The following is a 15,894-nucleotide window of genomic DNA, read 5'->3' as shown; positions in this document are numbered from 1 at the left end:
GCTCAGGATTCAAGTAATGGAAATACCGCTTCCCAGCGAGCCAAGTGCCTGAGGGAATACCCCAAATCCAATATCAGAATCACAGACACAGAAACGCAGGTGCTTTGAACACAGGGCAGGAAAGAACCCCTGGGAATCCAGTTGAAAATAATACTGGAGCTGGTTCACTGCAGAGGAAAAGGGGCTACCCAGGTAGAACAAGAGTCACTCTGCAAAGAAAATCTGTCACAGAGGAACCCATGGAACAGCAGGATCTGAACTTGAGTGATTTAGAGGCAGGGCCAACTGTGCTGGTGTGTGAGGAGTGCCCTGTGCTTCCTGACTGGAGAGCCAGGAGCTGATGCTGAATATTCTCCTGAAGTGACCATGTGGTGGCTTCCTGCTGTGGAGCAGGGACTGTCCCTATCTGTGCCTGCCATGAGATCTAGAGTCCATGTAAAAGGGCACAACTGGGACAGGCACAGAAGGGACTCAGGCCAGGGATACAGAGTGCTTCTCACTTTCCCTTTGGGTTTGACGACTTGCAAGATTAGCCAAAGAGAACTCAAACTGGATAGGCAGGCAGATCTGCTCAGGATCTGATCTTGACAAGAACACACTGGTGGGCCTTGACAAGCTGGTCCCCTTGATCCAAGAGCAGAGTTCTCAAGAAGCTACCCAATATCCAGACACCCAGCAGAGACTGTAAGGCAAGTGGAACAATTCTCTCTAGAGCAGACACCTCATGACAAAGTTTGAAAGGTTGGTCTAAAAAAACGCCAGTTCCTGAACTTCACGTTTTTGACTTTGCATCTGCCCCCCTGGGAATGCATCTACCTAGTTTGCACAGGCGAAATTCCAATGGTCACTACCTCCCATTCTGTCCTACCTTAACCTGGCAAGAAGCAAACTGAGGGATACAACAACCAACTTGGGTCCCAGTCCACTGCAGCTGGCACTGAGTGAGCAACTCAAAGAAGATGGGATTGACAGCCCCTGGCCCTGGCTCTCCCTGAGGAGACACAGTCCAAGAAGAAACAGAGAAAAGGACAACATAGCACAGGCAATGACTATCCGCTCTTGTCAGCAGTTTTCACCCCCTCCACGGGAACAATCCTTTCATTTTTTCATTCAGATTTTTTCTTCTTTTCTCCTTTTACCATCAAGCATGAGTGTGAATGTACGTAGGTGTGTGTGTGTGTATGGGTGTTCTATCTGAGCTAATTGACTCATGGACACACACACACACACATATATATATACATTTATTTTTCTCTCTTCATTTTTTTCATTTTTCTTCTTCTTCCACTCCCCATCCCTTTCTTTCTTCATTCATTTGTTATTTTGCCTTGTGTTTGACTCTAGGGGGTTCGGGGTTTTTTTTTTCTTGTTTTGGTGCAACTTTTAATTTGTTGGTTTTTGTTTCTCGTATTAGTCCTCCTCTCCTCTCTTCCCTCTTCACCAGACAAATTCCCTTGCTCTCTCCCTCCCCCCACCTCATTATTTATTCCTTTTATTTTTTATTCCTCTTTCTTTATAGCCATAACTGGCTATCTCTTTCCTGCCGGTACCTCGGGTTCACTTTGTGAATATTTTTTTAATTTATTTTTTTAGTTTTACACATACCTTTATTTATTTATTTATTTTTATGTGGTGCTAAGGATCGAACCCAGGGTCTCGCACATGCTAGGCAAGCGCTCTACTGCTGAGCCACAACCCCAGCCCCACTTTGTGAATATTTTTAACTTTCATTTACCTTCTTACCCTATTTCATTTTCTCTCAATGAACTGTAATTTTATATCTTTAATAATAATTTAGGTTAAATAATTCCTGCCTCCATCATTCATGTTATGCTGTGGGGAGGGCATAGTTGACACCTGTTGCATACTTTAATACTGGATCTCATTTACAGCTATTTATCGTTGTTGCTGTTGTTAAATGATGACCCCGCCACTCCTCTTTTTGTGGTAATTAATGGTGTATGTGACAATCAAATGCTGTAATTGATCATTACTGTTGTTGCTGTTGCTTATTTCTTATTTTTCTGAGAGGAGCTGGGAATTGACTGGTATACTACAAGTTCAAGGGTAGAGCTTCCACAGTGGGACTACACCCACAACTCAGTAAGGTGACAATACCCTTTCCAAGGCTAAAAGTTACCCTACTCAAACTTCAACAATATTTTAACACAGAGAAGAAGGAGATTTTAAAAACCCCAAGCCAAAGACTGGGCTCCAAGTAGAAATGACTAGAGGAGGACATCAGGTCCCACTCTTGGGTATCTACACCAACAGCAAAATCAGAGAAAGATTCCAAAAGGATGGCTCAAAAAAAAAGCCATAGTGTTAGAGCTGCTCTATAAAAATGAATTAATTCAGCAATGGCAAACTGAGAGGCATTGGCAGCTGAAACTAATACTAATATTGCACTGAACCTACATGTTGAAGCCAAGAGATACCAACAACTTATTACAAAAGAGACAACTATACACCAATGAACATCCTTATGAAAGAGAAAGTGGATCCATCTCAAGAGCTCCACAAGTCTAAAACCTTGGAAACCATGAAGAAACAATCATGTCTTCCCACAAAAGTTACAATCCCCTAACAATTTTTGAATAGAAACCAGTGAGAAGTCCTGGAAATGGAAGACAATAAATCAAATTTTTTAAAATCACTTGAAAGTATAACCAACAAGCTAGATTGAACTGAAAACAGACCTCAGGCCTCAAGGACAGGGTATTTGAACTGGAACACTCAACACACACTAAAGAAAAATAAAGATAAGACCATGATCAAAATATACAAGAACTCTGAGACAACATTAAGAGACAAAACTATCCTGATGACTTATTGAGTTATCAGGATAGACAAGGGCATAGAATACAGGCTAATGGCATTAAGAACATTTTAATTAAGATGAGATCAGAAAAAAAAATTGAACCTTAGGAATGCAGTGGATATCCACATATAGAACACATATAGAAGCCCAAATAGACAAGATCAAAAAAATAACCTCTTCAAGTCACATCACAATCAAAATGTCTAACAAAGAAAACAAGGACAGAGTATTAAAAAAAACTGCATGAGAAAATATCAGATCACTTTTTGAGGTAGACCAACAGTATTCATTTCAGACTTCTTAACTCAACCTCTAAAAGCCAGGAGAGTTTGGAATGAGGTAATACAAGCTCTGAGAGAAAAAAAAAAATGCCAGCCAAGGTTGCTATATTCAGCAAGTTTATCATTCTGAATTGAAAGGGAAATTTTAAAATTTCCACAACAAGGATGAAATGAAAGAATTTGTGACCACTAAACGAGCACTAAAGAAAATACTTAAGGAAATGCTGCAAAAAGAATTTAAAAAGAAGCCTCAGAACTCTCAAATGGATGAAGCTATCTGGAACAATTAAGCAACTGAAAATTAAGGACAAGTTAAATCCATGAAACAAGCCCAAATGACCAGATAATAAACATCTTTCCATAATAACTCTGAATGCAAATGGTCTCTACTTTCCCATTAAGACACTGGCAGAGTGAATTAGCAAACAAGACCCAACAATATGTTGTTTGCAAGAAATTCATCTTATAGGCAAACAAATCCATAGACTGAAGATTGGTTCAATGTACATAACTGAATAAATATAATTCATCACATAAACAGAATCAAGGACAAAAATCACATGAGCATCTCAATAGGTGCAGAAAAAGTCCCTGACAAAATTCAGCACCCATTCAGTTAATAACAGTTAAGATACTAGAAACAGAAGAAATTCACCTCAACATTTTAAAGGCTATGTATGACAAAACTAAAGCCAACATCATACTATACAGAAAAAACTGAGAGTATTTCCTCCAAAATCAGGAAACAATGCAAAGATGTCCACCCACACCCCTCCTACTCAATACAGTTCCTGAAACTCTAGCCACAGCAATCAAGCAAGAAAAGAAAATTAAAGGAATATAAAAAAGAAAAGAAGTTGTCAAACTATCTCTGCTGATGATATAATTCTAGAGGACCTCAAAACTTCACCACAAGACTTTTAACCCGATAAACAAATTCAACAAAGTAGCAGGTTACAAGATGAACACACAAAAATCAATAGCTTTCTTATATTCTAATAATGAACCTGAAGAAAACTATTCCATTCACAACCATCTAAAAAAAAAACACTTGGGAATAAATCTAACCAGAAAGGTGAAAGATTTCTCCAATGAAAATTATAAAACACTGATGAAAGAAATAGAGGAAGACCTTAGAAAATGGAAAGACTGTACAGGTATAATTAATATCATAGGTAGGTAAAATTAATGTCATAAATGGCCATTTTACCAAAAGCCATCCACAGATTCAATGCAGTCCCAATCAAATTTCCAATGGCATTCTTCACAGAACTAGAAAAGTGTCTTAAATTTTATATGGAAGAATAAAAGACCCAGAATAGTCAAAGCAATCCTGAGCAGCAAGAGTAATGCTAGAGGCATCACAATACCTGATCTCAAATTAAACTACAGAGCTATATAATGCAAACAGCATATATTGGCATAAAAATATGTATGAAGGGGCTGGGGATATGGCTCAAGCAGTAGCATGCTCGCCTGGCATGCGTGCGGCCCGGGTTGGATCCTCAGCACCACATACAAACAAAGATGTTGTGTCCACCAAAAAACCGAAAAATAAATATTGAAATTCTCTCTCCTCCCCCCCCTCTCAAAAAAAAATATGTATGAAGACCAATAGAAAAGACTAGAATACACAGAGACAACTCCACATAAATACAGTCATCTAGGGAATGAAGTTGATCAAATTATGATATGTGCATGTATAAATATATCACACTTAATTCCAATGTTATATATAACTAAATGCACCAGTTAAAAATAAATAACTAGGCTCAGGAAGCTAAGGCAAGAGGATCAGGAGTTCAAAACCAGCCTCAACAACTTAGCAAGGCCCTAAGCAATTCAGTGAGACTCTGTCACTAAATAAAAATACACAAAGGGCTAAGGATGTGGCTCAGTGGTTAAGAGTGCCTGGGTTCAATTCCCTGTACTACTACTACTACTACTACTACTACTAATAATAATAATAATAAAATAAATAGAAGGAAGACCAAAATAATAATAATAATAATAATAATAATAATAAAATAAGTAGAAGGAAGACCAAAAAGGTAAAGGAAGGGAATTGGGGAAGGAGAAGAAAAGAAATGAAGCAAACTATGTGATATTTACTTATAAATGTGTCTAAATAAATCCCCACTATTACATATAACTATAATGCATTAATTAAAAAAATAAAAAATACAGAATGTGAAAAAAGAGAGAACAAGAAGAGGTGCAATCAATCATCTATGTTTCTCCCTTAGAAAACTAGAAAAGAAAAGCAAATTAAAACCAAAGTAAGCAGAAGAAAGTAATTACAAAAAACTAGAGCAAAATTCAGTCAATGTGAAAATGGTAACTCATCAGAGAAAATCCACAAAACCAAAAGTTGTTTTTTAAAAGTTTTATACAATTAATATTTTATTAGTCAGCCTCTAACTAGGCTAAGAAAAGAGAGGAAATAAAATACTATTACCAGAAATTAAAGCAGAAACATTGTTACAGATCAGAACCATAAACATTAAAGAAAGAATAAAAGAATATTATGAGCTTATACCCATAAGCTCATAACCCAGGTGTTGGACTCACATCTTGAAAAACACAATCTGCCCACAATAACACAAGAAAAAATAGACAAAGTAGGTCCATGTCAAAATAACTTAACCAATAATTAAGTACCTTCAAAAACAGAAAATACTGAACCCAAGTGGGTTTACACTATATTCAACCAAATTCTTTAGGAAGAAATTTTACCAATTCTTTTTTTCTCTTTTTTTATTTTTTAGATGTAGATGGACACAACACAATGCCTTTATTTTTATGTGGTGCTGAGGATTGAACCCGGGTCCCGCCCGTGTGAGGCGAGTGCTCTACCACTAAGCCACAATCCCAGCCCTATACCAATTTTTTACAATCTATATCAGAAGACAGAAGCAGAGGGAATACTTCCTAATTCTCCTATGAACACATATATAAAGGTCTTCAATAAAACATTAGTAAATCAAACCCAACAATGTATAGAAAGAATTATGCACTACAACCTAATGGAATTTATCCCAGGTATGAAATGTTGGTTCAGTATTTAAAAATCAATTAATATAATTCATCACATCAATAGGCTAAAATAAAAAATAACAAATGACCATATCAAGAGACTCAGAAAAAGGATTTGACAAAATCCATCACTAGAGTATTCATAATTAAAACTCTCAGCAAACTAGGAATAAAGGAGAATTTCCTTAACTTGACAATGAATGTTAATTAAAAAAAAAAACCTTAGACTTAACATCATTCTTAATGGTGAGAAAGAAACTAAATACATTCCCCTTGAGATCAGGTACAAGGCAAAGATGCCCCTCTCATTACTACTTTTCAATGTGATCCTGGAAGTCCTAAGCTAATGCAACAAAACAAGAGTTCAAAGCTCCTCTTCAAGTCTGAAAGTCTGGAGTACCTGACACTTGATGGGTGGTGGGGTTGCTCCCTTGCTATTATCGTTGCTGCTTTTGTTATGAGAATAACTGAACATATGGAAAGCTAGATGTTCGTTATTTTTTAAAACAATTTTTAGAGTTTCAGAAGAAGTTTCTATCATTTTCCTGTGACCCCTACACTGTCTCTGCAGCCAACTACAGCATCCTCAAATCTCACACTCATTATAAGGGTTTATGTCTCAGTCACAGTCACATGTAACAGAGCTCTGCAAAGTCCATCTGAGAAACCTGCTGGAATGCATTCCTGCTAGGATTTCAGTGAATCCCTGCTCCCAAATACCCAAAACAATGGACTGATTTTAATAAGAAATACCACCAGTGTTATCCTTCCAAAGCAGTGGTTCTCAAAGTGTGGTCCTCCACCAGCCACATCAGCTTCTCCTGAGAACTTGTTAGAAGTGCAAGTTCTTGGGCCCCAGTCCAGACCACTGAGTTAGAAATTCTGGAGATGGGCCCAGTACTCTGTCAACACAAGCCCTCCAGGGGATTCTGATGCCTATTCCCACTGGAGAATCAATGATCAAGAGGAATCACAAGTCATATACTGCAATCATTCGGTTCTCTGTGGGTAAAGTTTACAGTATATTAAATGAGTAAAACATGATTTAAAGGCTCTTGGAATTTTCTAAAATATTTTTACTTTGGGCTGAGGTGGTGGCTCAGTGGTAGAGTGCTTGCCTAACATGTGTGAGGCACTGGGTTCGATTCTCAGCATCATAGATAAATAATTAAGAAATAAAGATCCATTGACAGCTAAAAAATATTTTTAAAAATATTGCCTTTAAAAAATAATTAATAATAAAAGCCAATATTTTTCCTGCATGAGCACAAAGAACAGAAGAAATATCGAGAGGTGTCATGACACATACCCTAATCCGGTACATGGGAGGCAGGTGTGGCTTACCTGACAGATGCCACTGATACACATATCCAGGGAGTCAGCATTGCAACGAGTTCCATCCAGTACTTTGGGTGCCAGCTCCACTACCAGGTTCTGTCCTCGTGCATGACACTTGAGTGCACACGGCGAAGCAGGATCATTATATCGTGGAAGCCATTCATAATAACGCCCCTGATACTGGACATCATTGTAGGCTGAGCACTGTTGGGCTCTAAAGTCTTCTGCATCTGGGGGACAGTCCTGGAGGCAGAGAAAAAGGAACATCACCCTCTGACACATCACCCAGGGACAGGGGCCAGAAGAGGGCTGAACAAGGCCACCAGAATGTCATAAGACCAGACTCCACTTGCATCTTTACTTGGAAATAACACCTCATTCCTTCATTATTTCCTCCTTTTTAAAAATTAGAAACTGAATCTATAGCTACGAAATTCCACTTGGGATCTTGCAATAATAATCCATCATCTCATTCATTCTGATGACTTTTCCACTCGGGTATTTTTGTTTATCAGATAATTAAAGTTTGCCATTTGAGGTATCAAATCTTGCCCTCATTTAACAATCTTGGATATAAATTTCCAAGTGCAATACATGATCCTTCTTTTTTGAAACAAGGGAAACTAAAGGCCCTTGATATTTCTAAGTGATTCCAGGTCTTCAGAAAAACACAAATTATTATTCATGCTTTCTGGAGTAATTTCAATGGGAAGGATTATTTGCTCCTAATTTAATCCCAAACTACAGGGCTTTGTGAAACTTGTTATCTTTGTTGTTTAATTCATGTGCCTTTTCTCCCTCGTCAGGCCCCCACCCTTTGCTCTTCACTGATACCAAACACCTGCTTCCACTGGCTATAGGATGGGCAGCAGATAATGTCGCTTGTTCAAATTCTGTCTAAATGAAAACAAGTAAATTGTAGCAAACACTCTAAGGCACTTTCATAATGATAGTTTATAAAAATCTATTGGACAAGTATTGATGATTCTGGGGTCTTTTTACTAAATTACTAACTCCTTCCTCTAGGCATTTCCAGAACAAGGTGCTGGATGATAAAAGTGTTGACTTTCCTCATTGAATTTTGGTACACCAAAATTCCTAATTAAAGAAAACAGATACAGAAAAAGGCAATATATTATTTGATCTTTTATTATTAAAATAATTATTATTCTTTGTAAACACTTGGGGAAATAGTTCCAATTAAAAATAAGTAACTTATATGTGTATTAAGAATTGTAATGCCATATCATACTTCATACATTAGATTGAAGTGGGTTATGAACCCCCAATTTTACCCCAAATGCAGATTGCAGAATCACGTCGGTTACACATCCACAATTTTACATAATGCCCTATTAGGAGCTTTGTAATGTTGTGAACAACCAATTAAAAAAAAAAGAATTGTAATGCCAAAAAAAGAGTACATGTATAATGGCATAATTTAGTGTAAATATAATTTATAGACAGAGTTACGAAAAATTGTGCTGTGTATGGGTAGTAATGAGTGTAATGTATTCCACTATTGTCATGTATTTAAAAAATAAATTAAAAAATAAGTAACAAAGATTCTTGTATCTAAATCTTTATATAAATCTTGGTTATCTCCCAAAGACTAGTTTCTAAGTCAAAGAATATGCTAGTTTTGTGGACTATTCAAAATACTGCCAAATTGCCCTCTATAAAGGTATTATTGCCAGGTTACATAAGTTTCTTTTTCTCAATACTTCTTCCAAGTTTGTATGTTAATAACTTTTTAATATTCTTCTAATCAAAAGTATAAAACAGAATTTCATTGCTTTCCTCTATATTCTCTTTTTATTATTTAGGTTTAATGTCTTCATGTATGTTTGCTTTTTGTACCAACCCTTCAAAAATTTCCTATTTTATATCCTTGATTCATTTATCTACTGGAAAGTATGTTGTTTATTATTTTAGCAGATAAAACTATTAACCTCCATAGTGAGGTTATCAAGTTTTGTCATTTGTGTTGGAAATATTTTTTCCCATTTAATTTTGCTTTTGGTACTTAGTTTATTCTGATGAATGGTATGAGTCAGAAATCTAGCTCTATTTTTTTTCTCACTAATAGATACTAATAAATTTTCAGCCAGGATTTTAAATCATAATTTCTCCCCTTTCTACTACTTGACCTTTGTGATTTACCATGTATATGCTTTCAGATTTTGTGTTATTAACTGCCTTGAAACTTGTTTGGAGAGTAAGTAGGGAATATACAAAAAACAACGGACAAACTATCTCCTGGAATTACTTGGGCTGTTTTGCTGAGAACCCCTCCAAAATACCATTTTGTATCCACATTTTTGTCATCTTAGGCAGAATGAATTCTGAACTCAGGTCACACCTATGGAAGCAAGTCAAACTGAAGAACACTAGAACCAGATGACTTTTCTCTCTTGAAATGAGGACTTTGTCCTCCATCTGGCCATAGACAAGATCAATGATAAAATGACATCACCTCTTTTCCTCTAGCCACAGCCAGTTTTCTCTGTATCTGATTCTTTGAAACCAAAGAAACATGTGTAAGAGAGCAGCAGGGTGCAGGCAACTCCCCTGCACGAGGCCCCTGACGTTGCCAGCACTCTCCAGACACGAATGTGCTGGCTGCCTTGCTCTGGCCTTCGTTAACCTCCATAACACAATGAAGTTTCAAAAAATTAATGAAAGTTAGTTAACAGAAGACAGCTTATAATGGCAGCTAAGCTTAGTCCTTGCCCAAACTGTAGCCAGGTGTGTGTCCTCCCTGGCCATAGCTGACCACCCAGGAGCAAGTATCTGGCCCATGCCAGGTTAATTTTTCCCAGGCATTTGGAATTGCAACGAAAAGAACCAGAGCTGAGAAGTCACATGAGTCCAGGCTGGGCAGGCCATTTCTTTTATGAAATGAATATTGAAGCAAACCAAGGTAGTTCCCACAGCAAGGAAGAATGAATTAGATAAGAAAGAAGATGATAAACCATGCATTTCAATAAAAGGGGCAAGTAACCTGTGTTCCTTTCTGATTCCTGGCTCCAGGTCTTCAAGGTCTACTTATGCTTAAATTCCATTCTATAACCACAAATCCATTCAGTGAATCCCATTTTTCTAGAACTCATTTTAGTAGGCTTCTCTGTTCCTTGTGTCAGAGTGGGGTAGGTTGGTAGATAGAGTAAGAGGATGGGAGAGGGAGAATAGGGCTCACTCTTCTTTGGTTATGAAAATCAATTTACCTCAGGAGATGTAAAAACCTCCTTCACCACAAGATACTACCTTCTAAAATTAAAGAAACTTGGTGTGACCACACTAAGGGACTTTCTAACTTTGGAGCATATGCAAATCACTGTCACTGTCATTTGGTAATCCTAGGCTCACTGTAATATAATTTATAATGCAGTTTTGACACCCCCTCCAAAGCCCCATAGATCCCACTTGGGTACTGATATGAATTTTTCCAACATGGTGAAATGAGCTCAGGTGCACTAAGCCTTGGTGGGAAACCACAGTAACCATCCCAAACATAATACATGAGAAAGGAAGCTTCCAAGCCCAAATGTAAAAACCTGCCATGTGGAAAGCCCCAGGCTGTGTCCTCTCTTAAGACAACCAGCTCCATAGTCTCTGGGTCTTACTTCCACTTTACTAAATAGAACTCTAATGCTTATTCTGTGTCACCAGATGAAATCTTTCTTCTGAGAAGATAAGAACAGAGGAAACTATTGCCTTGTAACATTAGAAAATGATGATTGCTGGTGAAGACAGGTTTAAATCTAGATAATGCTTCCTAGTCTGCCAGAGGTTATTAGGGGCATTCTTTTTTCTCCAAACTATTTAAGCTAGGCAGGTCCACACTATTTGATAAATGGAGGAAATCATGACCTACAAAGTGTTTAGCCCCTAGCAAAAAAAATACAACTGGATATGGCAGAGTTAATAATTTGATATTCAAATTAGCAAGCACTCCATTATATGATATGGCTTTTGATTAAAGGCAGGAGCCATTACATTAAATGCTTACATTAAATGCTTTCATTTACGTCATCAGCACTTAAGCTCACCTAGTGCAGCTCAGTTGGGCCAGGCCCCAGCTCAAGACAATCTAGGGGCTCTTGTGTTTTATATGGAGACTCAAATGCCCAACATTCTTCTCCTTTCCTTTCCCTGAGAAGTATTTCTTAATCAGAGTTAAGTTCAAGGCAGCATTATTTATTAAATATACTTTATGAGCTTCACCCTAGATCAGATGCTATAGGGAACAGAATATAGTCCAACTTTCTCATTCCATGAGCTTGTTCTCTGATCACATCTACATGCATGAAACACATGGAAACGGTGTGCAATTACTGGCATTTGCAGACTTGCAGTACGAATGAAATAGAGGAAATAAAATTGTTATCCAAGAGTTAAATTATAAAATGAATTAAGAGTTGATAAGGAAAGAACAGACCTGAGATCAGCAAGACCTGACTCTAATCTGATAGACGGAATTGGTATATCTATAAAAGAATTGTGTCTCAGAGGGAGTAGCCAGTCTGGGAAACACAGAAAAGTAAGAGGAGGCTCAGAGAAGGAGGAGGAAGAAGAAAAGGGGGGAAAGAAAGGGAGGCCGAGGGGTCGAGGAAGGAAGAATGAAAAGAAGAAAGAAGCTGATGACCACTAGCACCCATTCTCAGACCATCCTGAAAACAGGGGTCTCCTTACCCTCTTACAACTACAGGAATGTGGACAACTTAAAGAGAGAAGCCAAGGCAGGAAGATTACCTAATAAACTGGGTATTTTTATGCAAGAGAGACAGACCATTACCTAAGAAACTATTTATATAATGGGAATGTATTAAGCTGTAATTTGGACATTGGTTAATGCTTCATCCAGTTAACTAGTGAGTAGGGATCAAAGAAAAATACAGTTTTTGTTGTAAGCAAATTTTAAAAGTTAAATTTTGTGATATTTTTGTATAACAAATGACAAAAATTTCTAATGTAAATAGGCCAAGATATAGGAAACAATATGAGCAAAAGAGAACTAGGAGGAATAAATTTAGTATCCACTAGCAACAGTGCACAGTCTTGTCCACAAGGGTGGCAATTGTGAGATGCATAAGAGATACACCTAGTCAACTTCTGAACGCCCCTGTATGCAAGAGAGGGGATCAGAGAACACCAAGATGCAGGCAGGGGAGTGACACAGAATAGGTGCCATTTGAGGAGACCAGTGTAATTGCAGGATGGCCTGGAAGGCTGGAGACAGGAGAAGTGGCTCTCTCCCAGAGCAGGAGCAACAGCAATGGAAAGACAAGAACATCTGGAGGAAAAACACAGAATAAAAATGTATTGGAAACCATGCATAGGATCCATGATATGAAGGACCTTTAAGGGCCACATCAAATGTTGCCTGTTTTGGGAAGTCATCAGGGATCCCAGAGAACCCACTGCACAGAGCTAACTACCCTCATAAAAAATCATGTTCATGGCTGGGCACGGTGGCGGACTGAAATCCCAGAAACTCAGGAAGCAGAAGGATCACAAGTTCAAAGCTAGCCTCAGAAACTTAGCAAGGCCCTAAGCAACTTAGCAAAACTCTGTCTCAAGAATTTTTTTTTTTTTTTGTGGTGTTGGGGATTGAACCCAGGGCCTGCATATGCAGAGCAAACACTCTACCAACTAAGCTATATCCCTAGCCCCAAGAAAAAATTATAAGTTAAACATTAAAAGGGGCTGGGGATAGAGCTCAGTGGTAAAGTGCCCCTGGGTTCAATCCACAGTACCTCCCCAAAAAATACACACACACACTCACACACACTCACACACACACACACATGCACACATACATATGTTCATGTTACAAATATTCTTGTCAAATTGTGATATATGCTGTATAATTTAACAAATATTTTCCCCTGGCCTCTTCCAGTCTTGCCTTTAATCCTATAAACACAGTATTAAAAAAGAAAAAAAAACATGAGTAGTTACTGAATTCACTACTGACTGACATGCATGACTTCGCTGGGAAATTTTCCATTTGCTCTGATATACCTGTGATAAGGATAATTCTTTACCTGGGACTTGGTTGTAAGGATATATGCTGAGGTTTATGTCTGAAGATGGCTGTCACCTGGGAGCCAGAGTCCTGCATACAGGCATGTTCTGTTCCCTAATCTTTCAGCCTGAGTCCAAAGCCCCATCTCCCCTGATAGAATGAACCTGGGAGAGCCACTGAACCGCAGCCTGCTGGGGAGGGCAGTGTGGTCCCAGAGCCCTGGTGGAGCCTCCTACTCCTGCTGTTTGAGGCATGGTCTCCTGCAGGTTGGGGATGGAATTTCCTTGTGCTCTCTGAATGCATGTCCCTATGGCACCAGACTTCAAAACAAACCAAAAGAGCATCTGATCTTTCCTTGAGTGCCTGGAACCTATTGTTTTAGTGTATTCTGCTACAGTGGGCAGAATTCTGAAATACAGCAGCCAGAGTCTCTGCTCCTTAAGCAGGACCTTCCCTGGGCTAAGATCCACCCAGAGATGTGGGAATAGGAGACCAACTGGTATGGAAGGAGGCCTTCATTTCTCCGACTTCTCTTCAGTTGCCTCTCAGAGTTTGTTCCCTATTCTTTCCTGACCCTTGTCCCTTGATAACTGAATATGCAGAAGGTCTGTGATACTGTTCCAGATGTTGGAGTTTCTACAAGAGTATCTTAAAATATTCTTTCTTCTATTACCTCAGCAACTCCAAGATTTATCTCTTAAAAACTACCATGCACTGGATGTGATTGTAGACACCTGTAATCCCAGTGACTTAGGAGGGTAAGGCAGAAGAATCACAGGTTGGAGGCCAGCCTCAGCAATTTAGCAAGGTCCTAAGCAACTCAGTGAGACCCTGTCTCAAAATAAAAAGCAAAAAGGGGCGGAGATGTGGCTCAGTGGTAAATGTCCCTGGATCCAATGCCTAGTATTAAAACAAACAAACAAAAAAACAACAACAACAAAAAAAAAAAAAACAAGCTACCATACTTTAGTTACTATTGTCTAGAATATTACTTTGTCATCTAACAAAGCTTAAGAAAAATATAAATCTCATTCAGATGATCTCTCCAGATTCTCATAACTCTCTTTAAATTCTTGTTATTTTGATTTAGGTATGTGTCATCAAAAGGAAATACTCTGAGTGGAAAACAAGATCTGTTCCTTCTGATGTTTACTTTGCATTTTTATATTTGTAAAGAAAAATATTCTAATTTCTTTTAATGTTGACTGATGTAAAATGAGAGTATGGTTATCTAAACTTGTGTGTGGTTTTTCTTTTTTTTTTTCTTTTTTTTTTATTGGTTGTTCACAACTTTACAAAGCTCTTGACATATCATACTTCATACATTAGATTGAAGTGGGTTATTAACCCCCAATTTTACCCCAAATGCAGATTGCAGAATCATGTCGGTTACACATCCACAATTTTACATAATGCCCTATTAGTAATTGTTGTATTCTGCTACCTTTCCTATCCCCTACTATCCCCCCTCCCCTCCCCTCCCTTCTTCTCTCTGTACCCCATCTACTGTAATTCATTTCTCTCCTTGTTTATTTTCCCATTCCCCTCCCAACCTCTTATATGTAATTTTGTATAGCAATGAGGGTCTCCCTTCATTTCCATGCAATTTTCCTCATCTCTCCCTTTCCCTCCCATCTCATGTCACTGATTAATGTTACTCTTTTCTTCCTACTCTTCCTCCCTGCTCTGTTCATATTTGCTCTCATTATATCAAAGAAGACATTTGGCATTTGTTTTTTAGGGATTGGCTAGCTTCACTAAGCATAATCTGCTCTAGTGCCGTCCATTTCCCTGCAAATTCTATGATTTTGTCATTTTTTTATTGCTGAAAAGTACTCCATTGTGTATAGATGCCACATTTTTTTTATCCATTCATCTACTGAGGGGCATCTGGGTTGGTTCCACAGTCTAGCAATTGTGAATTGTGCTGCTATGAACATCCATGTGGCAGTATACCTGTAGCATGCTCTTTTAAGGTCTTCAGGGAATAGTCCGAGAAGGGCAATAGCAGGGTCAAATGGTGGTTCCATTCCCATCTTTCCCAGGAATCTCCAAACTGCTTTCCAAATTGGCCGCACCAATTTGCAGTCCCACCAGCAATGTACAAGTGTACCCTTTTCTCCACATCCTCGCCAGCACTTGTTGTTGTTTGACTTCATAGTGGCTGCCAATCTTACTGGAGTGAAATGGTATCTTAGGGTGGTTTTGATTTGCATTTCGCTGACTGCTAGAGATGGTGAGCATTTTTTCATGTACTTGTTGATTGATTGTATATCCTCTGAGAAGTGTCTGTTCAGGTCCTTGGCCCATTTGTTGATTGGGTTATTTGTTATCTTATTGTCTAATTTTTTGAGTTCTTTGTATACTCTGGATATTAGGGCTCTATC

At 38.2% G+C, this 15,894-nt stretch overlaps 1 protein-coding gene across 1 annotated transcript in view; it reads right to left on the bottom strand.

Moving 5' to 3' along the window:
- Positions 1-15,894, bottom strand: part of ADAMTSL3 (ADAMTS like 3) — a 519,919-nt gene that overhangs the window by 218,874 nt on the left and 285,151 nt on the right. Inside the window, exon 13 of the mRNA XM_081292846.1 lies at positions 7,483-7,719. Within this exon, the coding sequence (XP_081148972.1) occupies positions 7,483-7,719 (237 nt within the window). The remainder of the gene's footprint in view (positions 1-7,482; positions 7,720-15,894) is intronic.

The sequence above is a fragment of the Spermophilus citellus genome, assembly GCF_964194105.1.
Source record: "Spermophilus citellus genome assembly, chromosome: 4".
Taxonomy (NCBI): Eukaryota; Metazoa; Chordata; class Mammalia; order Rodentia; family Sciuridae; genus Spermophilus; species Spermophilus citellus.
This window is presented reverse-complemented; position numbering and strand designations above follow the sequence as displayed.